The sequence below is a fragment of the Amborella trichopoda genome, chromosome 2 (assembly GCF_054954075.1).
Source record: "Amborella trichopoda isolate Santa Cruz 75 chromosome 2, AtrichopodaSantaCruz75HAP2 v2.0, whole genome shotgun sequence".
Lineage (NCBI taxonomy): Eukaryota > Viridiplantae > Streptophyta > Magnoliopsida > Amborellales > Amborellaceae > Amborella > Amborella trichopoda.
The window spans coordinates 14,256,803-14,281,961 of NC_142337.1; the positions used below are offsets into that span (position 1 = coordinate 14,256,803).

The window sequence follows — 25,159 nt, forward strand, 5'->3', positions numbered from 1 at the left end:
TATATGGATGATATCACACCCCTCCTAGTGATAAAAAATACCCTTATGAAAAAAATTCTCCATATAAAAAACAATGAGATATAAGTGTCCAAAATTGTTGAGTACAATGATAAATTTACTCCATATTGTGAGAACCCTAACATAACCTCATATGTATGGGTGTGGTTTGCATAAGGTTGCAATCGTAAATAATCCAATTAAGGAGCACCTCCAAATTATATCATAATATGTAATTTTGGTTTAAAAAAATCTTAGGATTATTTTAAAATCTATTATTGTATCTAATTATAAGTTTTTAAACTCCAAAAATGGTTAAAATCAAGTAGATATATAAATAAACATATGAAAATATTGAAAATGGACGGTCTAGATAATGTATTGCAAGGTGCACTATTTCTAAGACTCAAAATCTTTTTCTTTTTCTTTTTTCTTTTATATTCATACATATCGATGTCGAAATGATCAATTAGAAGTTTTTTTCGACATTAAAGCAACTCTTTTGATGGATTTTGGAGGTGCATCTGTAGTTCTACATTTTAAAGTTGCAACCTTATATATATATATAAATGAAAACACTACAAAATGCATATAGGTGAAGTTCTATAGTACTTCACTTACGGCTTTCTCACCTTTTAAAGTTTATCACACAATCACATATGTCTGATAATATTTGAATTTTAATATTTTTCTTACAAATCGCAATGTTATGAAATTTTGTAGGTGTGTGCGCCTTAGTGAGATGCACATGAATAAAATATAAAACAAATAATTTGAATAATAAACATTATGTAAAATACCCCTATAAAGTTTCAGGGTTAATTTCATCATTTTATTTTATGACTAATATTTTTTTAATATTTTCTTTTGGTGCAAATTGGTCATATCTACACACGCCCCAAATTTTATATAAATATGATTAGTAAAAAATTATAAAAATTTAAATACTACCGAAAGTTGTAACCGTATGATGAACTTTGGACGGCAATGAGGTATAGGTGAAGTACTATAGAACTTCTCCAATAACAGTTTTGTAGATGTTTCCACATATATATATATATATATATATATATATATATATATATATATATATATATATATATATATATATATATATATATGAAAACTCTTAAAAACGCCTATAGGCGATTTTGAACAGTGTTTCGGCCTACCACATACATGTTATGTGTGTAGCGGTTTATTGAATGGATCCGCAACGAACGACGCGTGGACCGTGGTGGTTTCCGTATGTTTTTTTACCACAACAAACCTACTATATCAATTGCGGTACCGCAACGGACATAGTAGGTCCATTACTATGTATGTTGCAGTCTTTTAATCCACGCCGTCTAAAAAAATTAGATGACACCGAGCTTATGGCGAAAACACTGTTCATTTTCCTATAGCCGTTGCGTAATGGCTTATATATATATATATATATATATATATAGACACACACACACACTTACACTCACACATAATGTTTTAGAACCCAACAATTAGGATTGGAAATCACTGGTCCATACCGGGAATCGGCCGGGACCAAACCAATTATGAGAATGTATTGGTCAGCCCAATTCCCTTAAAACCTCACCTTTCATACTTTCATTTTTTATTTTTTTAAGTTTATCTAATATTTTCTCAAATCCCCTCTAAATCTCCACCCCATAAATCCTTATTTTAATTTTTTCTTTTACTTTTTATATTTTCTAGATTGCCGATTCGAAACGACCCATATCACCTTTCCATGGACCTGACATAGATATGTGGGATGGACGATCAACCCCAGCGATCTAGGTTTTGAATTAATGTATATATGTATAGGGATTCTACTATAAGACCATTCACTTTTCGTATGACAAGGTCAAAATCACCTTCATCCATTGGATGTGAAATCCACCAGTTTAAAGTATGTCACATAGTTTGATAAATTTTTATTTTGGACTTTGTGCCCAATCATTGAAACACCCTAGCCACTCGATTCCACATCTAACAGTTCCTAATGATTGTGAGTTAATATGTGATGTTTTGAGATAGATGATGTTATTCTTGAGTTTTCTATGGCTTATAACCAAGCAATAGTAAACAGATATTTTAAAAAGCAAGACCAACATTTAATAACTTACAAAAGTAAATCATATAAAAAGCTATATAGGTTTCTTTCTAAATATGAACGCATATTGACCGTCATGTAAAGTCTGTAAGATTATCCAAGGAGATAGTTTAACCGCGCAAACATAGCCTCATGGTTATAGATGTTTGCATAAAGATATAGAAAGGAATGAACAAAAATAATAGGTGTCCAATAGCTAGGTGGCGGAATTTAAAAAGGGAGAAAATAGATTTATTTAGAAATTCAGTTGATAAAACAAGAAAAATAGAATTTTAAAGATGAAGTTAACGTTTTAGAATGAGATAATTGATTATATTAAAAAAAAAAAAAAGTGGCAAAAAAATTTTTAGTAAAAAATATTCAGATTAGAAAATTTAAGAGTGGAATGATAAGGTTTCAAAAAGCTATTAGCAAAAAAACAACCGTATTACAAAGCTTAGCAAAAGCATAGAAATAATCAAAATTTAGAAGGATACAAAAATACCTAAAAAAATATTAAAAAAATTATTAAAGTTAAATTCAAAGCACATGATAATCTATACAATAAATAATATTAAAAATAAAAATCTCATACTAAATTTTTAAAAAAATAAAAATGGAAAGCCAAATTTCTTAATAAATATTTTTTTTACCAATAAAAAAAAAAAAATTTATTATTGCATTTCCATTTACGAAACTAAAAGTTAATGTGATAAATCAGAAATTTCGATCAGTGGCACTCAAATTTTCACTTACAAACACACTTGGAGGAATGGGCAGTCGATATTTCCCATTGTTTAACACTTGGAAGAAAAAATGCATAAAACCCATTCTCAAAAAATGGGGAGCATGTGAGCCTCAACAAGTTCCCATTATTAAGTGGCATGCACATGGTCCAGACGTGTCCCTTATTTCTCACCGGTTAGGTGCATGCACCATGGACCCACGCCACGCGCCTTTGACCCTGCACCCACACCCCACCTGCCCACTTTACCAAATCAGTACTATGGACCCACGTGGAGCAGATCAAGTTTTGATATTTCTTTATCAAATTATCTCCATGATTTTATGGCAAGTGATTTTTTCCAGGGCATGCCCTATTCTTCAGAATGATCCTTGGTTCCCGCTTTTAAACCTTCTCTTCTCTCTCTCTAACCGGACCATACTGACTTTGTATCTATTTGCTAGAGTTTGCAAGGGTGGCGATGGGCCGGGGCCGGGCTTAACCTTTGTTTTTTTAAAGTCGGGAAAAAATAAATAAATAAATAAAAACAAAAAAACAGAATGTCGGGTCCGACTGAACCGGGCCGGCACTGGCCCTAACTTGACACTCGGGACATAGTTTGTTACCCAAAACCTGCTGGAATAAGAGATCTGCTTAGAGACCATAAAGAATCGGTTATTTTCCCTTATGTGGGGCCTTGCTCTTGCGAAGCTTGGAACTTATCGTATTTTAGCAGCCGTTCTTATTGAGGGGTCTACTTCAACGTCATTAGATGGTATAAGCCGGAGCTAAGAATTCCAGTGTCCCTCCATGTTTTTCGGTTGAAAATCTTTGATCTTTATTCACACCCCAATGTTAGATCTCTCTCTCGTATAAGCCGAGAGGCTAATGGTGTAGCTGATAGCCTTGCAAAATCCAGCATTTCTTTATCTTTCCAAATCATTTCAAATGCTTTAATTTTGTCTTTATAATCTGATACTTTCTAACCACTCATTTAATAAAAATTCTTAACCTTGTAAAAAAAGTTAATAATAGTTTGCGACCCAAGACCTACTTTTTTTTTATATCGGCCGCGTGGCCAATGCGAACCCAAGTGTTTGAAAGCATTTAAAAGAAGTTCTTCAGTACTCAATTATAAGTTATTTTGGATTAAAAAAAAATTATTTTGGATTTTGTCCGGATTAATTAAAAAAGTATTTCTTGTCCCAAATTTAAAAACTAAGCTATCGTTATGATCACCCCACTTTTGATCATCTCCCACTGGTCCCAATCTAGAGAGGTATCTAATGGGAAGTTTTCTTATTTTGGAGAAATATTCATGTGACTTTGCCTCTCAAAAAAAGAAATATTCATGTGAATTTCTGAAGGCTAAACTAACGGTCTTCTAGAAGGAGGTAACAAAACTCAATAATGCAAGATAAATTTTACTGTATTTTATCATGCGGTTGAACTCAATCATAGGGGCTCCAAGTATACCTGTTCCATAGAGAAAGCACCTTTAGAGACCCTTACTCCATTCCATTCAATAATCTTGTTGCTATACATTTTGATATTATTGATCAAATTTTCGTTTTTTTCTTAATCAAAATATCAAAGATTCTTTATAACCATTGTTATCAAAACAAGACCGGTCACCAAACTGGTGAAGGGTGTCGTTTAGTAAAAAATCGGTACAATCATAGTTTAAACCAATTAGAACGGAATTTAAAAATGTATAGAAAAATAAGAGTGATAATTTTAAAATATAAAATGAACTGCAAAAATAATATCAAACTTTGTTTGGAATCAGTGTAATTGATGAAAATCAGTAAATCAGACCGGCTATAATTGGTTTTTATTATTTTTTATCAAATCTAATTTTTATTTTAGATCAAACCAGTCAAGGCACTGCTCGACTGATCTAACTCAATCCCAACAACTATTTTATCAATAGTTGATTCTCCATCTTTTGTTAAGTTAATTAGAAGCAAGAAGCAGTAGAAAGTTGTAACCATCAAAATTGGACCAAGGAGTAAAATAAATTTGTTACTCTCATTTTGTCAGTTATTTTGGCCTCTTTTTTTTTTTTTACCAAAGTTCAAGCATTTTATTGAAAGACTAGATGGAAATTACATCATCAGAAATAGAAAACGAAGCAAGAGAAACACTGCCCTTGGCTAATGCATCAGCAACACCATTAGCCTCGCGATATACATGGGAGAAAGAAACAGATAAGGATGCGGAAGAGTCCATAATCTGTAACCATAAATGTACCTTTTGCTCCTTTCTGAACCAACTAATAACATTCAGTGAGTCTCCTTCAACCATGCAAGTAGTACCCAAGTTCCGCTTCACGAAAATTTTTAGCCCTTTAAGCAATGCGCTCATTTCCGTAAAATTCGTTGTTGCCACACCAATACGTTTTGCATAGGACAAGACAATTTTCCATAACAGTCACGAATAACACCCCTATGCCAGTTGGACCAGGATTCCCCATAGAGCTCCCATCAAAATTGATCTTCAGACAATCCATAGGTAGAGCATACCGTAACCCTTTAGGCCAACATTTCCTCACCCCAAGAGAAAATAAGCTAGAAAGATTGACCATAATATCTACTTTTGTGATCTCCTAACCCTCCTTAATCACAGACAAACTTGACCATATAAATAATTTGATTAAATGAGTGACCTTCTCAAAAGGCAAAGCCAAACCCTCAAAAGTTCTCCTATTTCTCTCTTTCCATACTTCCCACAAAATCATTCCTTTTGCGATCTTCCAAATCACACTACCCACCTTAGGCAAAAAGGAAGTGTAAACTGAGAAAGAACCTCAGCCACACCCTGAGGCAACAACAAAGATACACCAACCATGCTAAACAACCAATGCCAAATTTTAGAGGTAAAAGGACAATGGATTAACAGATGCGCAACTGATTCTCCATCTGGTTTGCATAACAAACAAATGTTTGGCAAAATTTTTCCCCTTTTTATAAGATTATCTATAGTTATAATTTTTTCATGCGCTGCCAACCAGATGAAAACTTGAATTTTATGGGGAATAGGCCATTTCCATATTCGAACAAGCTTATAGCAAGACCATCTCCAGTGGTCATGGAAGAACAAATTATATCACTATTTAATAGAGAACAAACCATCACTCTCAATCTCTCATACTAGCAAATCTTCTGTATCTTGTGAGATATATACTTTATCTAAGAGTTCCATCAGTGTACATGATTGGGACAACATCAAGTTAGTTAAACGCCTATATATGAGAGAAATATTCCAGGATATCAAAAGACATCTCCTTTCCATAGCCTCATGAATTAGCAACTTAGGGTTAGCGACCACCCGAAAAAGATCTGGAATTGCAACTTTAAGGGGAAAATCCCCGATCCATTTGTGGTGCCAAAACAGGACCTGCCTACCACTTCCAGCATTCCATCTAAAATACCTTGAAATCATAGGTCTACAATTGAAGATAGCTCTCCACATATAAGAAGTCTCATTTCCTTTACTACCACCAAGCCACAAATTATAACAATCCATCCCATACTTAGAAGCTAGAACTTGGTACCAAAGATGGTCCTAAAAGTGAACACTACACCACCACCATTTGCACAACAATGCCTGATTAAATTTCTTACATTCCTAATACCCAAACCACCTTCACACTTGGGGGTACAAACTCTATCACACTTCAAAAGATGGAATTTCCTGCGATCCTCACACGAACCCAATAGAAAATCTCTCATCATTTTCTCATTCTCCTTCCCACCGAGGCTGGAATTTGGATCACAGACATCTGATAGACTTGAAGATTAGCCAACCACGATCTTAACAAAGTAACCCTACCCCACAAAGAAAAGTAGTTATGTTTCCATAAATCAAGCTTAACTTACACCCTTTCAATAACATTATGCTACACCATAATAGAGAATTTTGAATCAGGGATGGGTATTCCCAAATAGAAAATGGGAAAAGCATCAGCATTATATCCAATAACACTTGTTGAATTTTCCACCACCGATCCTGTACAGTAAATTCCCACCAAAGAGGATTTATGGAAATTAAGTTTAATCCCCAAAGTCACGCACAAATATCCAAAAACCTTTCAATATTCCCCAACTGTACTGCTTCGGCATCTCAAAAAATAAGAGTATCATCAGCATATTGTAAATGAGAGACAGTTATATCAGAATTTGTAATTTTGAAACCCGAAAAAGCTCCACCTCTCTCAACCCTGCTTACCATTAGGCTAAAACAATCAGTGTAAATGGTAACTAAAAAGGGAGATAATGGATCACCTTGACGAAATTCCCTAGAGGTATTGAAAAAGCCAATAGCACTCCCTTTAAAAAGCACAGAGAAATAGGCAGAAGAAAGATAACCATAAATCTAATTTCTCCATCTAACTCCAAAACCCATCAATTTCATAATTTCTAACAGCACCCCCCACTTCACTCTATCATACGCCTTCTCCATGTCTAATTTCAGCAAAACCCCTCTCTTTTTACTCAATACACGAGAGTGTATACATTCTTGTGCCACCAAGACACTATCAGTAATTTATCAATCCTGGATAAAGGCCAACTGTGATGTTGAGATGAGAAATGGTAGGACACCTTTAAGACGACCGGCTAACACTTTGGCAATGATTTTATAAATACTCGTCAACAAACTGATAGGTCTGATATCATAGAGTTCACTAATCATGGACTTTTTAGGAATCAGAGCTAAAAACGTTGAGTTAATGCCCTTAAAAATGTAATCCCTGATCAGAAACTCTGTTACCAAAGCAATAAGTCATCCTTAAGAATATGCCAAAATTTATGGAAAAAAGCCAATGAGAAACCATCTGGACTTGGCGCCTTATCACCCGGTATTGCAAAGACAATATTTTTTATTTCTTCAATGGTGATATCCTTTTCCAGAAAACTCGCTCTTTCCCCCTCCAACACCTTAAAAGGAACATTTGCAAAATTTGGATCCAAAATGACCTCCTTAATAAAAGCATTCTTGAAGTGATTAATAACTCCCCCTTCTATGAAAGCATTATCCTCTGAATCTATCTCTAGGATGGTCAGACTCGATATATCATTTTGTCGTCTCCTTGAACTAGCAATAGCATGAAAAACACTTTGTGTTAAGATCTCCTTCCTTGAACCATTTATTTCTAGACCTTTGTTTCCAATAGACTTCTTCAGATCTACGTAATTCCTCGAGCTCCTTAAATTGCACACTGCGCTCAACTATCAATTCCTCAGTAAGGACATCATTCTGCTGGATTATAACCTCTAAGAATTCAATCTTAAGTAGAATTCTGTCAATCCTTGCCTTTACGTCAATCTTATTTTCTTTCTTCCATTCTAACAACTTATGTTTGACATTCAGCAACTTTTTATGAATTTGGAAATCCATGGAACCGACAACCTCTGTATTCAACCACGTCTTTTTAATGAGATCAACCACATTTTTATTCTCAAACCAGCTCTCCTTTAATCTGAAAGGCTTTATCCCTCCTCTGTGGTACCCTGTATTAAGTAAAATAGGAAGGTAGTTAGAGGATAGCCATACCAAAGACTTCACATAAGTAAGTGGGAAGGATTCCATCTATTCTGCAAGAATTAAGAAACTGTCCAGCTTGGATATAGCAAGGTTACCTACACTATTATTGGACCAAATAAACTTAGACCCAATAATAGGAAGGTCCAAAAAAACATTATCTTCTATAAACATGTTAAACCTTATCATAAATGAATTTATTGGATAGCCAGTTAAACAATCATCAGGCCACCTAATAAGATTAAAAACTCCCCCAATTACCACGAATAAGACACAGAATGGATGACATCATGCATGTCACTAATAAAACCAGCTTTCAAAGAAGAAACAGTAGGCCCATATACATTCATGAAACCCCAATAAAAACCCAAAATAGGACCCCTGAAACCCAAAAGTAATCAGTTATCTTTGACCACATACTCAAAATTATTAACAACCAAAGGATCCCAAAGGATCCATACCCCACTAGAATTTCCAACAACATCAATTTTACAAAAACAGACCACCCCTAAGCCTCAAACTTCCCTAACACTCGAAAGAGTAGGGCTAGGAAGTTTTCTCCTGTAAACCCAAAATAACTGGTTTGTACTTCGAAACTAAAAACAAAACGTCCATCTTTTTTCCTGGGATCATTTAATCCTGTAACATTCCAAGACATGATATTCATAAAAAAGGAGGAGAGGGAAAAGAAGAACCTGGTCCAAAAGGACCACTCCGAAAGAAAGCATCTTCAAGCATCATAGACTCATAACGCTCTTCATCAGCCAAGGACGAAGAAGCCGAATCAATGTCCATCATCACAGGGTCGCGGAAAGCAAGTGCAGCATCCATATAGCCTCCTTTGGGAACACTACGTGCCTTCAATCTTGTTGAGGTACACACTCCTCTCTGAAATACCTTCTTCTTTTTCGTAGACACAGGCGCTTTGCCTGTCGGAGTACGAGCCCCGACCATCTCTGAATCCCCTACAACCATCACCTGCTTCTCCTTAACCTCCACTACAACTTTGGTTTTGTGGCGCTTTCTGATTTTGTCCATCACCACAGCAAGAGGGACATTTTTCATGCCCATTTTGATCATCATTTTCTCCACTAGAAGTGAATCATCCATGGGGCCTTGAATAGATAAAGAGGCCGCGATTGCAGAAGGATGATCAACGCTCAATGGTCCAGTATTAGGGGAGACAACCACTTGCATCTCAAGCACAGCCATCTCCAAAGCCTCTGTCACTGTACCTACATTCTCCAGAAGTAACTGAGGCTCCTCCGGCCTAGCATCAAGGGAGCCCACCATTTGCATCTCAGTCGTACCCATCTCCAATGCCTCTGTCACTGTATCTACATTCTCCAGAAGTAACTGGGGTTCCTCCGGCTCCATAACCACGATAGCCAAGGGATCAATCAGAAGAGGGTCGAAACGTGAGTGACTTTTCTTGGCTGCGGCCAGGTGAAACCGTAAGGGATGCATTTTGGAAGTGAAAAAACTTAAAATTAGCATAAGACACCAAGCGTGGCTAACAACGTTTTGATGGGTAAGGAGATAAACTAGCGATACCATCGAAGAGGAAGGAGCGACCAGGAAAGAGCTTCCCCTTTTTTAATCACTAGATTCCCAAACACAGACGAATCCAGAAGGATAAAAGCAGCTGCCACCTGTATGAGAATACCTTCCCCACACAGATTCAGCTGACATGGAAGGCTTTCCCCTCTTGAGGAAATCTAGGGACAGTAACCCACCGCCTTGAGGTAAACTTTCCTGTAATTAATATTTGAAGAAAGAGGTGGTCCGGCGCGATCACCAACCCCCAAAGTCGAGAAGCCACCAAATTCAATCCTAGAAAAGTCGTCCAAAATCCAGTCCTTGGGATTTCCATAACCTCTTTCAAACCATCTATATTCTTAGAAAACTGCATACTAGCATTATCTCCCTTAATTAAATCTTGGGGGTTACGCGTATAAATCAAAAGCCCTCCGTATAATTCAAAAATCTACCCACGGGAATCCAGCTTTTTGACACTTTGGGGGTTACCGCTTTTTTAAATTCAAATTTTCGAGGAAAACTCCAACGAGATCTGAGGGTCCCACCAACTTTCAATTTCCCAATCTCCGGTGATTTCCTTAGCTCCGGCATTTGCACCTTATGCCCGTCATGAATGTCCTGCAAAGCGACAACAGCCTTACCACCAACAGGTGCCACCCTAGAGCAAACATCACTAATCACAATGTTGAAAAAATCCTCACCAATAACCAGACAAATTTTTTCAGGGAGGGAAATACCTTTCGCTTTCAAAATTTTAACCCGCACCATCTTACATACTAGGTTCAAGAAAAAATCCGAATCCATATCCAAGTAGACTCACAAGTCACCCACTATCTTTTTTATGATGGCCAAGTTCGAAGCATACAGTGGGATACCGCAGAGACTGATCCAAATATATTCTTACTGAATAAAGGAAACATGGTCAGTAGGCTTCCATAAATTTAATGAAAATAGACTCCCCTTGATTATACAAAAACGGTTTCGTAGAGCTCTACTGACCTCTTCTTTAAATCGAGGTGTTTGTTTGCATAAAACCTGAACCATGTCCCCCTGAGGGGGAGGGGGAGGGGGAGGGGGAGGGGGAAGGGGAGAGGGGAGGGAGGGGAGAGGGGCGGGGGGCGGGGGGCGGGGAGGGGGGGGGGGGGGGGGGGGGGGGAGAGAGTTTGGTCAATTCAGATCTCAATTAGCAAATTTATTTTGGCCTCTGTTGATTACTTTAAAAAAAAAGAGTAAAATAAATTTGTTATATCCACAAGAGCGGGAGAGGGACTACTGCCGTAAGACTCGACAGGTTTGGAAGACTCGCTCAACAATTTTACTTGAAAGTGACAACCAAACCTACTTATGTAATTACCTTTATAACATATGCCCCTTGGCTTTTTGGTAGTGGTGCAATAAGTTAGGGAAATTTTCACTTAAATGATTGCATTGAGGTGGTCAAAACTATGTCATTTGCTTTTGAAGTGTCATTTTAATGGAAAAAGTTTCTATAAGGTTGAGGTCCTAAACCATCAAATTAAGGCGCACCTCAAAATTTCACTAGTAAAATTTTTTCTCGATACCACAAATCCTTGAGATATAAGATTGTAAAAAAAAATAGACCGCAAGTCTTGGAATAGTGCATCTTATAATGCATTATCTGTTTCAACTTTCAAGTGTTCATAGATTTGCTTGATCTATACTATTTTTTAAGCTTTAATTTTTATAATTAGAGATAAAAATAAATTTTTAGGTCATTATAAATACTTTTGGTACTGAAATGACATCTTTTGACACTATTTGAAGGTGCACCTTATTTTGACTGTTTAGGGCCTCAGCCTTATACAAACCTTACCCTTTTAATATAGTACCTCATCCGAAAAAATATTTTATAAGGTATCAACCTTATACTATATAAATAAAAACAAGATGCATGTCAAAAATCTAATAAAACAAGTTGTTATAATGCAGGAAAACTATAAAATTATTCATCCTCGACATGTATGGATATAAAAAAAAAATTCTCTAATTCTAATAATAATGCATCTTGTAGCACGTTTTTTAGAAGGTCTATTTCCAAACTTTTTAAGTGATTATTGATGAGTTTGATCTACACTATGGTTTGGAGCTTTCAATTTCACAATTAGGGGTGAAAATAGATTTTTAGACCATCCCAAGAGTTTATTATCCTGGAACTGTATATTTTAGCAAGATTTAGAGGTGTACCTTCCATTATTTAAAGTCAACACCTTACATACGAACCTACCCTCCAATATATTAAAAATATCAAATTGTTTCTTCAAAGATTAGAGAATATTGAACAAGCATGAGTATTTGAGTAATTAGCTTGAGCAAAATAACGTGAACACACTTGAATGTTGAAGCTTTGTAAGGCGGAACAGGGATTTATAATGAGAAAAATGACTCGTATCTTCTGAAATAGATAATTAACATGTAAATGCCATTATGCTCTGGTCACTTAGTTCAAGCAGAATAATGATAATCTTGATATTTGACTCAGACCACTTAAATAGGCACAAATTACGGAAATATCTTTCATATTCCAAGTTTTCAATCACAGAAGAAAAGAACGGTGGGAAAAGGGCTAGGTTGTGGTGGTAGTACTCTCATACTTAGTTACCACATGGTTTAAGTTCCTAGAGACACCACCTACTGATATTTTCAAAAATTTAACTCTTAATCTATTTGAAAAAGCAGGTAGGGCCCTTGACATGTTTCTTTTCAGAAAGTATATGAGTTGAATAACTCATAAATAAATAAATAACAATTATCATTGATAATAATTGTAGAGGAAATAGTTAAAATGGGTTCTATTAAGGTTTGGGAGGCCTTTTGATGTTGTTCCACCTCCATACAAAATATAAGTGATTGTAATACTAGTCACTCGACTTACATAATGTTGGAAATTGCGTCAGTCATAATGTCATCAGTTGGCCACTGTTTATTTGATTTTGATCACTAGTTGGCCTCTGTTCATCTGATTTTGATCCCATGATTCATAATTTTTTTTTATTTTAATATTTTTAACAAATCATTTAGAGATGAAATTTAGAATGTCCCAAATCTTACTGGAACACACCAAATAAAATTACAAAAATATATTTTTATTAATAAAAAAGCAGCTATAATTTACATGGGTATCTTAGTCCTTTTATCATTAGAAATATTTTTTTGTTTTATTTACTCTTAGGAGAGGGGGGACGTAAAATTTTATGGGAATTTCCTACGGAATCCTAATTCTCTATTTCATTTCAGTAGACCTTTTTATCAAAGTTTTTGGGAATTTTGTACGGAATTCAAATTATCTATTTCTGACATAGATCTTTTTATCATTTAACTTTCAAGCAGCATAAGAAAATCTTTAAGGGGCTGTTTGGTTACTTGGAAATACATTTCCAGAAATGTATTTCAGTGGAAATGACACATTTTTTACGTTTGAAACGAAATTTTGGGATTGAAATGTATTTCCGTCCATAATTTTTTTCTTCATTTCAACCCAAAAATAAAGAAATCTATATCATTGTATTTACCCTCCAAAATTAATTTCCAGCTAGATTTCACTGATATAGAGACATTCAATTTATAAAATATAAATAATTTCACAAAAGCGTACCCAAGAATTAGAGAGGGATATTATTTCAACTTTTACGTTTTAGAGAGAGAAAGTACTTTAAAATTTTAGAGAGAGAAACTATTTCTAGTTTTAAAGAAAGAAACTATTGAAAAATTTTAGAGAGAAATTGTTCCAAAATTTTTATAGAGTGAACTATTTCAAATTTTTAAGTTTTACGGATAACATATCTTAATATTTTAGATAGATAAACTATATCAAATTTTAGAAAGAGAAGTATCTAAAATTCTTTGGAGAGAAACTATCTTAAAAAATTTAGATAGAAAAACTATCTCAAATTTTAAATTTTAGAGAGAGGAAGTACTTGAAAACTTTTAGAGAGAAAAACTATATCAAATTTTTTAGAGAGAAGCTATTGCAAATTTTAAGTTTTATAAAGAGAAGGCGCCTGAAAATTCTTAAGAGAGAGAAACTGTATTAAATTTCAAGTATTAGAGAGATAAAGTACTAAAAAAACTTAAAAAGAGAAACTTCTAAAAAATTTTAAAAAAATAAATTATCTCAAATTTTAAGTTTTAGATAGAAAAAGTATCTTAAAATTTTAGAGAGAGAAACTATATCAAATTTTAGAGTGAGAAACTATCTCAAAAAATAAACTATATCAAAATAAACTATCTTAAATTTAAGTTCTAGACAGGGAAAAGTACTTGAAAATTTTTAAGGAGTGAAAATATCTCAAATTTTTTAGAAAAAGAAACTATATCAAAAGAAACTATCTTAAATTTAAGTTCTAGAGAGATAAAGTATTTGAAAATTTTTAGAGAGAGAAAATATCTCAAATTTTTTAGAGAGAGAAACTATATCAAAAATTTTAAAGAAACAAACTTTCTCAAATTGTATGTTTTATAGAGAGAGTATTTTAAAATTTTAAAAGATAGAAACCATCTCAAAATTCTTAGAGAGAGAAACTATCTCATATTTTAAGTTTTAGAAAGAAAAGTATCTTAAACCGTTAGAGAGACAAACTATATCAAATTTTAGAGAGAGAAAGTACTTAAAAAATTTTAGAGAGAAAAATTATTTCAAATTTTAAGTTTTTAGAGAGAAAAAGTACTTAAACATTTTTTGTAAAAGAAACTATCTTAAAAATCTTAGAGAGAAAAATTATTTCAAATTTAAAGTTTTAAGGAGAGAAACTATCTTAAAATTTTAGAGAGAGAAACTATCTCAAATTTAATATAAAACAAAATATTATAATGAATAATATAATACAAATATTTAATCAAAATTAAAAAAAAAAATGGAAATGTTATACATCCATATAGCATCCAAAGAGCAGAAATCTATTTCATAAAAAATACTTTTCTCGAGATGTATTTCAATAGAAATAGATTTGTCTAAGTAATCTATTTTCATGGATAAAAAAAGCTCCTAAAGATTTCAATGTATCTTTAATTTTTTTATTTTATTTACTTTTGAACATAAAAGTTAGTCCTAACAAATTATTTTATACCACCTCAATTCAAAAACTTTTTTTCTTTTATCATGTTTTTACCCTTTTCAACTCCATAAGATCTCCTACTCTCTCAATTCACCATGGTTATCTCTCTCTCGTTCCCGTCAATACAGTAATGGCCATTAGAAGAGAAACCAGCTATAAATTTTAATGGCTATTACATAGAAATCACATCGTATATTTAAAAAATAAAAACAAAAAAAAAAGAACCAGCTGTTAAATTTGAAGAGAAATCACATTGTATATTGCTACTAAAGAGAAATCACATAGTACATGTCTATTAGCGAGAGAGAGGTTTAGAGAGAGAAAGGAACCGGCTGTAAAGTGGTGAATTGAGAGAGTGTGAAATGATGCGGGACTAAATAGAAGAAAAAATAAAATAAAAGTTTTGGAATGCGGTGAGTTGAATATATGAGATTGAAAGGGAAAAAGCATGGTAAAAATAATTTTTGAGTTAAAGTAGTACAGAATACTTTGTTGAAGCTTATTTTTATATTCAAAAGTGAATAAAACAGGAAAATAAAAGATGGAAGGGGTAATATGAAATCTATAGGTTTTTTTTATGCGGTCGAAAGACAGAAGAGAGGCCTAATTTGAAATAAGATACAGAATAGAGGTCTACTTTGAAATGAGCTGGGAATTAGGATACCCTACGAAACTTTCCCAATTTTAATTTCAAGATAGTTTGCAAAAATGTAAAAAATAAAGATCACGTCCATGTTGTGCCTAAAATCCTAGCCATCTATTTTCATCAAACGACTTACTTTAATCAAACTATATGATATCTTAATTTATTAATAAAAAACGACTGATAATCAGAATACATACGACTGATAATCAGAATGCCTATTCCTAGAAAGGGTTGAAGAGTGGGATTTTAGAGGAAAATGCAAATATTAAAGTTAAGGTGGCTAAGGAGACATTAGAGTAGAAGTCCCTTCTTCCCTCCTCTTCCGAGTAGTATAGTACCATCTCAATTCCACTCCACAAGACAAATAGTGTCTATTTATTTATTATTCTCTTAATTAATTTTCAAAAAAGTATTTTGTGAGTCAGCCAACTCATCAGCCCGCACACAATCACAAACGTCTATTTTTAATATGAACATCACAACTAAAATTTCCTACGGATAGGAAAAAAAAACTCTAATAAAAATGTTTTAAAATTTTATTGTATTATAGTTTACTTTTCATATTCATGACCATCATAGTGTAGATCATAAATCACTACAAGTTTTGATCTAAAACGACACAAATAATGAGTGTTCAAGGGAGGACCCATAAAAATAGTGAGAGTGGGGGGCGGGGGCTCATAAAAACCGGGTCCTTGATTTTCTCAAACCAACCCTAAACCCAAAACTAACAAATAGGAGCAAAATATGGAATCTGAATTCCACTTATCCGTACCCATGTACCCAAACCATGGCGACCGGGTTTTGTGTACATAACGGGATAAGATAATTCAAATCAAAATTTACTCTCTAATAGGACGGACGCAGAGAAAATAGAGTGCCAGTCCTTTATCCTTAAAAATATCTCTAACTTTTAAAATTTTAAATAATTTATGTAAAATAATATAATAATATTTGCCCCACCCAACGCAACAATCTAAATCTCATCCTCCCATGCTGCTCCCTCCATCCCTAACAGCATCCTCAATAAACCCTAGCGTACAACAATGAAAATACAAATATCCCAACTAGATATACACATAAATTTCATATATTAAGTATTAAAATATCAAAAAATCGATTTGGTGCTCGAATGTTATTTTTCTTCTCGATAATATAGAGAAAAAATATCCTTTATTTAGTAGGAATAAAGAAACTAAATTCTTTTGTATTTCTTTTCTCAAGGGAGAAATAACAAAAATAAAAAATAAGAAATTTAATCAGAAAAATAAAAGTAATTACAAACGCCCAATTCGATGGACGAAGAGCCGCCTCCCCGGCTCGGCCGAGACATAAAATGAAGAAGGGCTTGGCCTCCCGGGCTGGGCGACTCCCGGGCTCGGACGAGAGATAAAATAAAGACGGGCCAAGCCTCCCGGGCTCTGCTAGACCATAAAATAAAGCAAGGGTTTGGACCACATACTATGGGCCTGATGGCCGAATGCGACCAGGGACACTTTTTCTTCTTTGTTCATTTCATTTACGGTTGGCCGGGCCTAGTCATAAGAGGGAGGCCTGGCTTAGGTTTCGCTCATAATGACAAGGGCCTATGCGACCAGGGACACTTTTTCTTCTTTGTTTATTTCATTTAGGGTTGGCCGGGCCCTGTCATAAGAGGGAGGCCTGGCTTAGGTTTCGCTCATAAGTACAAGGGCCTAGACTGAGCCATGGGTTGCTCGGTCCAGAGCCATAAGCCATCGGTTGTTCGGCCATGCCCGTGTTGCCACCCGATGTAGTCAGTCCCCTGAGGGGATGGAGGGAGACAAAATCATGAAGCCGCTTAAAAAATCCTTGAATTAAGGGAGAGAATAATAAGGAGAAAATCGTGAAATGGTCAATAAATCCTTAATTTATGGACTAAACAGAATCATTACAAAGAAAAGACGGAAAGATATTTCTTCAATACTCTCCATCTAAAAGGAGGATGGACTCACTCAACTTAAAACTGACTGAATGGTAAAAACAGAGTGAACAATCGCAGGCGTATGTTGCAGACGCCGGACATATGATCTGAAACTTTATACAACTGAAACGTCGGGTTTTCTTTTTTTTACATAACAAGCTCATCCACCCAATCCAAATCCGGAAAACTTATGTTACCTACCGCTTTCTCACTCTCCTCCGGTATTACATTCGGCTCAAATGAGCCACGGGTAAAGCTGACAGGAGGAGGAGTTGAAGAGAGAGAAGGCGAGGAAGACGAAATGAAGCTTTGTGGAGAATTGAACCACCCATGACCATTTTGCTCAGAGAATTCCATGACTTCGAGAGACTTACACAGTTCTGCAATCATCTTATTCCTCTGAAAATTCAAAGGGATATGCATTGGCGCCGACTTCTGGTAGAGGGATAAAGGTGAAACCCGGCTGGACCCTGCCTCTGCAGGGGAGAGTGGTGGAGAGAGAGAAGGTGATCGCGGCGGTGATAACAGAGAGAGAGTTGAAGTCGGCGACGAAGCCACATACTTGCATGCAAGTTTCACACCGTCAGAGAAAGAAACGCCTGAATTGCAAGAGAGAGGACCTTTTCTAGTGAGAGAGAGTCCACTGAAATGGCAGCAACAAACATTACTCATGCCCGGGGGCAGGACTCGGAGCTGGGCAGGGGTATGGGCAAAGAAACAGATGCGTCGGGTGCAGGAGCGCCCGTCCTTGCAGGGCTGAGTCCGGTAGCGAGCCGGGTGCAGCCAGCACTCAAACACACCATGTGCGAACTCGCATGCCTCCCCACGCCTGCAACCACTCCCCTTGCGGAAGTCAGGGCACACAACACCCGAGTAATGGAAGCGTCTCGGGTCCCGGCGACGGGCCTTCTCACCAGGGTGAGCAAAAGGGCACTCAGTCCAGTCATGGCTTCGTCCACGAGCGCACTTCTTCACCTTGAAATCGAACATACGGAATGCATCAGAAGCATAAGGATCCATGAAATCATCCTCCTCATCGTAGGAGGCAATGAAAAATGGTGAATTGGGGTGTATTCTCCCCGTTTCAAAATCAAAAGAATTGGGTATTTCGTCGATGTTAAGGCGGAGTAGACGATGGCGCCCCGTGGGCGAGGACGAAAGGACGGGGGCTTTCTCAGAGAAGAGGGCATTCTGAATATGCATCTGCGACTTATCTGCACAGAACTCTGGCATTTTTGGAAGCTTTCTGTATGTGACCAGGGATAAATAGAAAGAGAGGAGAAGAGAGAAACAAATGGGTCGATTTCTCTTACATTAATAGCATTGAGCAGAGAGTAGACGGCCGGCCCATAATTTGGACTTGGAATTAGACAAAACTTAACTGAGAAACTGGTTTCCCATCGAAATGAATGAGAAGGATATGCAGAGAGAGATCCTGGTTCTGGATGTAGATAGAGAGAGAGAGAGAGAGAGAGAGGGGCTCTGAATTTTAGAAAAGAAGCAGAAAACCAGAGGAGGAATGGGTAAGAGAAGAGGAGGGGTTGGGGAGTTATATATGAAGTGCAGGAGCAGTTAATGGAGAGAGAGAGGTTTTAGAGAGAGAAAGTCATGAATTAAAGGCATATTTAGGGAAATAAGAGAGGGAAATAGTAGAGTGATGGGTTTTGTGCGTGGCGCTCCTGTATTCGGCGGCACCATGCAACCCCCCTTATGTGTCACTCCCACACAAATCACATCATCTTCTCTCATATACCCCTCTTAATATGCCTAACGCCCCAACACCTTCAATACCATACATGCCTCTTACAAATTACTAAATGCCACAGAGCCCCCTTATGTGATCATCATTAATCTCTCCCTCCATCACACACTCGTGAGAAATGGGCGGTGATGATGTATTGAATTTGATTTTATGGTATCGGATTTTGTTTTTTTTATATCCTTAATTTCATTTTCCTCTTCATCTTTTTTTTAGGTTGGTGTCCATAAAGGTTTCGGTGCGATGGGAATACATAAAAACAAAAAATGAAAATAGAGGTTCATGCAGGAAAATATAATATCTAGAAATATTAGATAAATTTGAGAAAGAAACAAAATATGAAAAGGGGGAATTTTTAAGGGGCTTGGGCCAATTCTAATACCCTCCTAAAATTGATTCAAATCCACATGTCGAGTTTGAAACATTGTTTACATCAACGTGCGAGTGCACTGGGAACTTCCCAAGTCGACTCGGACCAAGTAGTAACGGGTGCCGCTTCTTGCTTGGAATCAGGCGTATTGACCCGGAAAACTATTTTTTGAGCTTTTTTAGACCTTTTCGATCGAATATTGATCATTTTCTATATAAAATTCTCCCAATCGCTTGATTTATTGTCGATGTATTGATTTTATGGTAGAAACAAGCTCGGTTTTGAGATCAATACTTCACATTCCCAAATCCAACATTCCTTCTTGTTATCCCTCAAGTCTCAAACCAAAAACCTTTAAATTGCTTCAAAATATTGGTAAATGAGCCCACCAGCAAAGCCCCAAAGAAATTGGTTGAAATTTTTTACTCAAGTAAGGTTAGGATCCAAATATTATATGTTTTTACCCTTTGAAACCCAAATCCACCATTCTTTGTTGTTCTTCCTAAAAGATTAACCAAAAAATTCGAAATTAATTTCAATTTGTTGATAATTTATTCCACTAGCAAAGCCCAGGATAAATTGGTTCGACAGATACCTTTTAGCATCCAAAATTTAGGTTTTTTGAGACCCAAAGCCATAATTCGCCATTCTTTGTTATTCCCTCTCATATCTCAACCAAGAAATTTGGCATTTGTTTCAGACTACTTGTAATTGATCCCACTAGCAAAGCCGTTTATAAATTTGCTAGATCAAATACAAAATTTGAACAGATCTACGCTCAATTATTTAAAAAATTTCTCAAATATTTGAAGAAATTTTATTTTATTATGAATGGCTCATATTTTGTTCAGGTTTATGCTTTAGAAGTTTAGATAGTATTCGAATTTATTCACATAATTTTTCTTTTTTTTTTTAATGAAATCAATATTTTTTTGCTTGGTACTCTAATTTTTGAAAAGACGTCTCAGATATTTGAAAAACATTCTTGGTATATATTATGTTTAATTTTTCTTAGTGTTCTTTCCTAGATTTTGTTAGATGATTTATATAATCTTTGGGTTGTTTTTCCTGATTTCCATTCAATTCTATTTTTATTTTTATTTTTTGCATCATCTTGTAATTTTTTTACAAAAAAAATCAAATTTTCAATATTTTCAATAATTTCAATTCTTCATTAATTTCATTTTATTAATCAACATTTAAATAGTGTGTTTTTTATTAGTTTTAAATCATAAATATTGTGAATTTGTAAAAAAATGTACAATATTTAAATTCACTGCATTTTATACAGTGAAATGATTATCTTCCACTCAGATAGGAGCAAAACTCTTAGTATTCATACCCCTTTGAAAATTTCATCACACTACATAAAATATTTGTCAATTTTTTATTAACAAGTTAATTCATTTTGATTTTTAAGATTTTTTGAATTTTTTTTCCGTTATTTTACCCGTCGAACCCATCTCAATCAGACTGTTCACCGTTCAACTTAGAACCGGTGAGTGACCGGCTCAAACACTCATCCGATCTGATTTTTCAAACACTGATTTTCAATATTTTCCACTGGTTGAAACCCAAAAAAGAGGGTAGAGGAACGTTACTAGGCTCTTCTCGTGTGATTGGCAGGTATTTATAACCAGAACGCATGATATACCAACAAGTATAAGTGGAAAATAACCGATAGCAATAAATTTTAGCGACATTGGAATTGATAATTAGAATGGCATTCATAAGAAGAAGTTATATGCAAATTAATTGCTAGGGTCCCAAAGTCAATTTAATTTCCAACAGGTGATCCTTCTATTCCAGTCCATAGGGCCCATGGCCTCTGTTTGCCCTTAAAAATATCCATGATATAGCCCTTCTGTAGTACTGTACAATTTTGAGGACATGACTTTGCCCCAAAACTTTAGTGACAACTATTTTTGGAAAGTTGTTTCATGCAGGCTGGAGTGCATTTCTACGGCATGTGGTCCTGAGTTATAAAGCACCCATTTTAATGATGGATGCAAGTAGGTGGCCTATTTAAAAACAAATTTAACTAACGGTCCAAATGCTTTTTTAATATAATTATTATTTTTAGTTTTCTTTTTAACGGCTCTTCAAGCTTTTAACGGCCTTCCGAAATTATCATTTTGACTATACCTTGACAAATCTGTTTCTTCATAATACAAATCATCAATCCTCAACATTATGCACCAGTTCTTATTACAAATCTCATCCCTGCATTTCTCTAAGTTGGGTTTGGTCCTAATGAAAATATCGGTTGGAGTGGTGTTGTGGCATTTCTGGAAAGAATGAAATGCTAGGGTTTTTTACATTAAGTCTAAAGAAGTTTATCAACTCACATCCCAAATCCTTAAGGATACAATCTTTTGGGTACAAACATATCTTTCATTTAAGAACATCCCAAAAGAACTTTTTGGGGCACTTCCCATCAACTTCTCTAGCTTCGTAAATACAGAATTGGGAAAGCTGCATTGTGGAAACCCCCTCATCACTCATGGGTAAAATTGGCGTTTGGAAACCCCCTCATTACTCATGAGTAAAACTGAATTTTGATGGGAGTTTTAGAGAAAATGGGCAGATAGCAGGTCATGAGAGAGTCCTTGGGAATCATTTAGGTCGAATTTTATGGACCTTGAAAGGAACCCTTCCATCCTATCAGGCTAATGAAGTGGAACTCCTAAGTTTGAAGTTTGGAGTAGCCAATTTTAAGTTCTTTATCATCTAGATCTTCCCCTCCGAAAATTGACTGTTTCTATTCAATCTTGGGACATTAATTTGTACAAGGCACATAGAGAGTCCTATTTAACTTTTCTTTCTTTAAGGTCAGTTATTAGATCCTAAAGGTTATATCTTCAGAATTGGGTCCAAAATGATATTGCTGAGTTTTACCCCGAGAGAGTAACTACATGGTATACTCCCGTAGCAGTAAATCTTTTCAGTATTATCAATAAGGGGTTTTATCACCATAGGGTAATGGTATGTTTAATTGAAAACTTATCATGTAATTATTGCCATTTAATATATTTAAAATATTATTTACTATGGAATAAAATTTAACAAAGAGTATTGTTTATATGAGGTTGCAACATTACTTATACAAGTAAGGCTGTGATACTTCACACGGTCTATTTTGCTAGACTGTGTAGATTTAGTATGTATCTTAAGATAGTGCTTAAGTGTAGCATGTCTTTGGAGATAGTGTCAAATTTACAATGTCTAGATAAAATGGAAGATATAGATATGCAACCTTACTTCTACAAATAAAGTTACAACTTTATATAAACATTTTCCTTTAACAAATAAATAAATGTTCAAGTTAATAATATATAGTTTGCAATGTAAATGCATTATGATTTTTATAAAGGTTGAAGTGGACAATATTGTTTAATTGGGGAATGACTCCATGTATTTCAAATACATAGTATTGTTGTGTATTGAAGTCGTATTTTTAAAAAATGCCAATTTACCTCCCCGTTCTTGTTAGCTTGTAGAATGAACTCTAAAAAGTCAAATTACAACACTTTTATCCAAGGTTTAAAAAGACAGATTAATGACCTGGATAGCCTACTCAAATTCTTGATCTTGTTTAACAGATTGACCATATGGATTGGCGATCCGATTTACTGAACCGGTTATTAAAAATAATTTTTAAAAAAAAAAAAAAAAGTAAGGCCGGTTTTATCAGACAACTAGCCAGAACTGGATATGTCCAGGGGGAAACCTGCCGGTTACTAATATTTTTCAGGAAGCTGTTAGGTGCCAACAATTCCTGATCTGGATTATGCGGTTTCAATCCAATCAGCAATTTTGAATCATTGCTTTTTATCATCCCTTCCCTCCTCCCTCTCTCTCTGGCAAACACACTTTATAGCAAACACCCAAATTCGCCCTCTTAATCTCTTTTTACCACCCAATCGAAACCCTCCTGTCTTAACCAAAAAAACTAAGATTTCTCTCTTGATGATAACATGCATGTTACAAGGTTATTGTTGGTGAAATAAATTTATCTGAGAAAAGTTTCTTCCTCAAGAAACAGTTAGCCAATTATGGTGTTAGATTTAGAAATCAAAGTGGCTCAACTGAGAAGCTGTGGCAGGCATTCTTTGCTAACTCTGTGGCCCAGAAAATCTAGATTTCAAGAACAAAAATGGTCATGAAGCTCTATGGGTTGGGGGCAATTACAACTCTTTATGGGGACAATTACAGGTAGCAGCATATTGAGGCAATGTAGAATGATGGTATGAGGCCTTTCTAATTTTTATACATCTTACTTCATTCATTACCTCATCAAGGAACATGGAAGAGAGATAAAGGGGAGAGAGAGAAAGATTTCTCTGGAAATAAGGATGAGAGAGAAAGAGGAGGATGGGAGGAGAAGAGAGAATGAGAGGTGACAGATTCTCTGAGAATGGGAAGAGAGAGAAAGAGGAGAAAAGGTGGGGAGAGAGAGAGACGAGGGTATCTCTGGCATTAGGGAAAAGAAAGAAACATAATGAGGGAAGAGACAAAGGGAAAAGTAGTAAATTTTGTTTCACTTAAAAAGCCTTAACTGACTCCCCAATATAATAGGTTGTCAAATATTTTTGCTTATCCTAATTGACGTTCCAAAATTCCAATACACATTGTGATGGTGCATTGTAAAATCACATTATCATTCCCCTTTTTAAAATATCAAATAATTAAATATCAAAAATTATATTTTGTTTTACTAACTTTAACTTATATAACTATCATTATTACATATTATTTCCCTATTTTCCTTCTTGATTTGTAAGAGTTGCTTTTAGGCAAGTGCCATGTTTATTTTGAAATTCAAATTACTAATTTTGTTTTATATGAAATAAATGTTACTATTGGAAGAGCATTTTTTCATAACAATAAATATAAAACCTTAAAATGGCTATGAGTTTATTTTACTAGGATATTAACAGAATTATTATAGGCCCTTATCATAAAAAAATAAAAACAAATTAAAACAAATTAACTTTATGACATATAATTATTGTCACTAAGATCAAAACTTTCTTGGACAATTGCAATAGGAGATTTGTTTTCTTTCATTCTAAATTTGGATGGTATTTAAAAAAATTTACATTTAGGAAGGCCGTATTCTATTAGGGTTCCCATCCCATGTAAAGAGAGACCTCACTAGTATTTAGTGGAATAACACAATCGAGCATTGCCAAAATTCGGGTTTAATAACCCTACTATAAATATCATTTAAATAACAAGTCCATGGTAGAGATTCCAATATAAAAACTAAGAGAGTCAAGAGCCTCTTGAGAGAGAGAATTAGAACTCCAAAAGAGAGCAAAGCCCTCTTGAAGTAGGAAGAGAGAGAGAGAGTTTAAGAACCCTAAGAGAGTGAAACTTCGTGACTTTTGATCCTCAGTTTAGAGAGGTGGAGAATAAAGGATACGATCTTGAGAGGATAGGTATTTGTCGATTTGACGGTTACGGTTTCA

The 25,159-nt window shown here is 35.0% G+C and overlaps 2 protein-coding genes across 2 annotated transcripts; both read right to left on the bottom strand.

The window, feature by feature from the left end:
• Positions 1-5,877: 5,877 nt before the first annotated feature.
• On the bottom strand, positions 5,878-10,205 carry LOC148783119 (uncharacterized). The gene is made up of 2 exons (XM_088858135.1): positions 9,053-10,205; positions 5,878-8,326 (listed from the first exon to the last, which is right to left on the bottom strand). Exons 1-2 carry the CDS (start codon positions 9,912-9,914, stop codon positions 7,911-7,913), a joined length of 1,278 nt encoding a protein of 425 aa, XP_088714261.1. The 5' UTR covers positions 9,915-10,205; the 3' UTR covers positions 5,878-7,910.
• A 7,276-nt stretch (positions 10,206-17,481) lies between these two features.
• Positions 17,482-19,284, bottom strand: LOC18445056 (zinc finger CCCH domain-containing protein 2). The gene has a single exon (XM_006855203.4). It carries the CDS (start codon positions 18,787-18,789, stop codon positions 17,704-17,706), a length of 1,086 nt encoding a protein of 361 aa, XP_006855265.1. The 5' UTR covers positions 18,790-19,284; the 3' UTR covers positions 17,482-17,703.
• Positions 19,285-25,159: the final 5,875 nt, after the last annotated feature.

Coding starts and splice junctions, on each gene's coding strand:
- LOC148783119 (XM_088858135.1), bottom strand. CDS start 9,914: ATGGTATCGCTAGTTTATCTCCTTACCCATCAAAACGTTGTTAGCCAC. Junction 8,327..9,052: donor GAGTGGTCCTTTTGGACCAG/GTTCTTCTTTTC, acceptor TACTTAATACAG/GGTACCACAGAGGAGGGATA.
- LOC18445056 (XM_006855203.4), bottom strand. CDS start 18,789: ATGCCAGAGTTCTGTGCAGATAAGTCGCAGATGCATATTCAGAATGCC.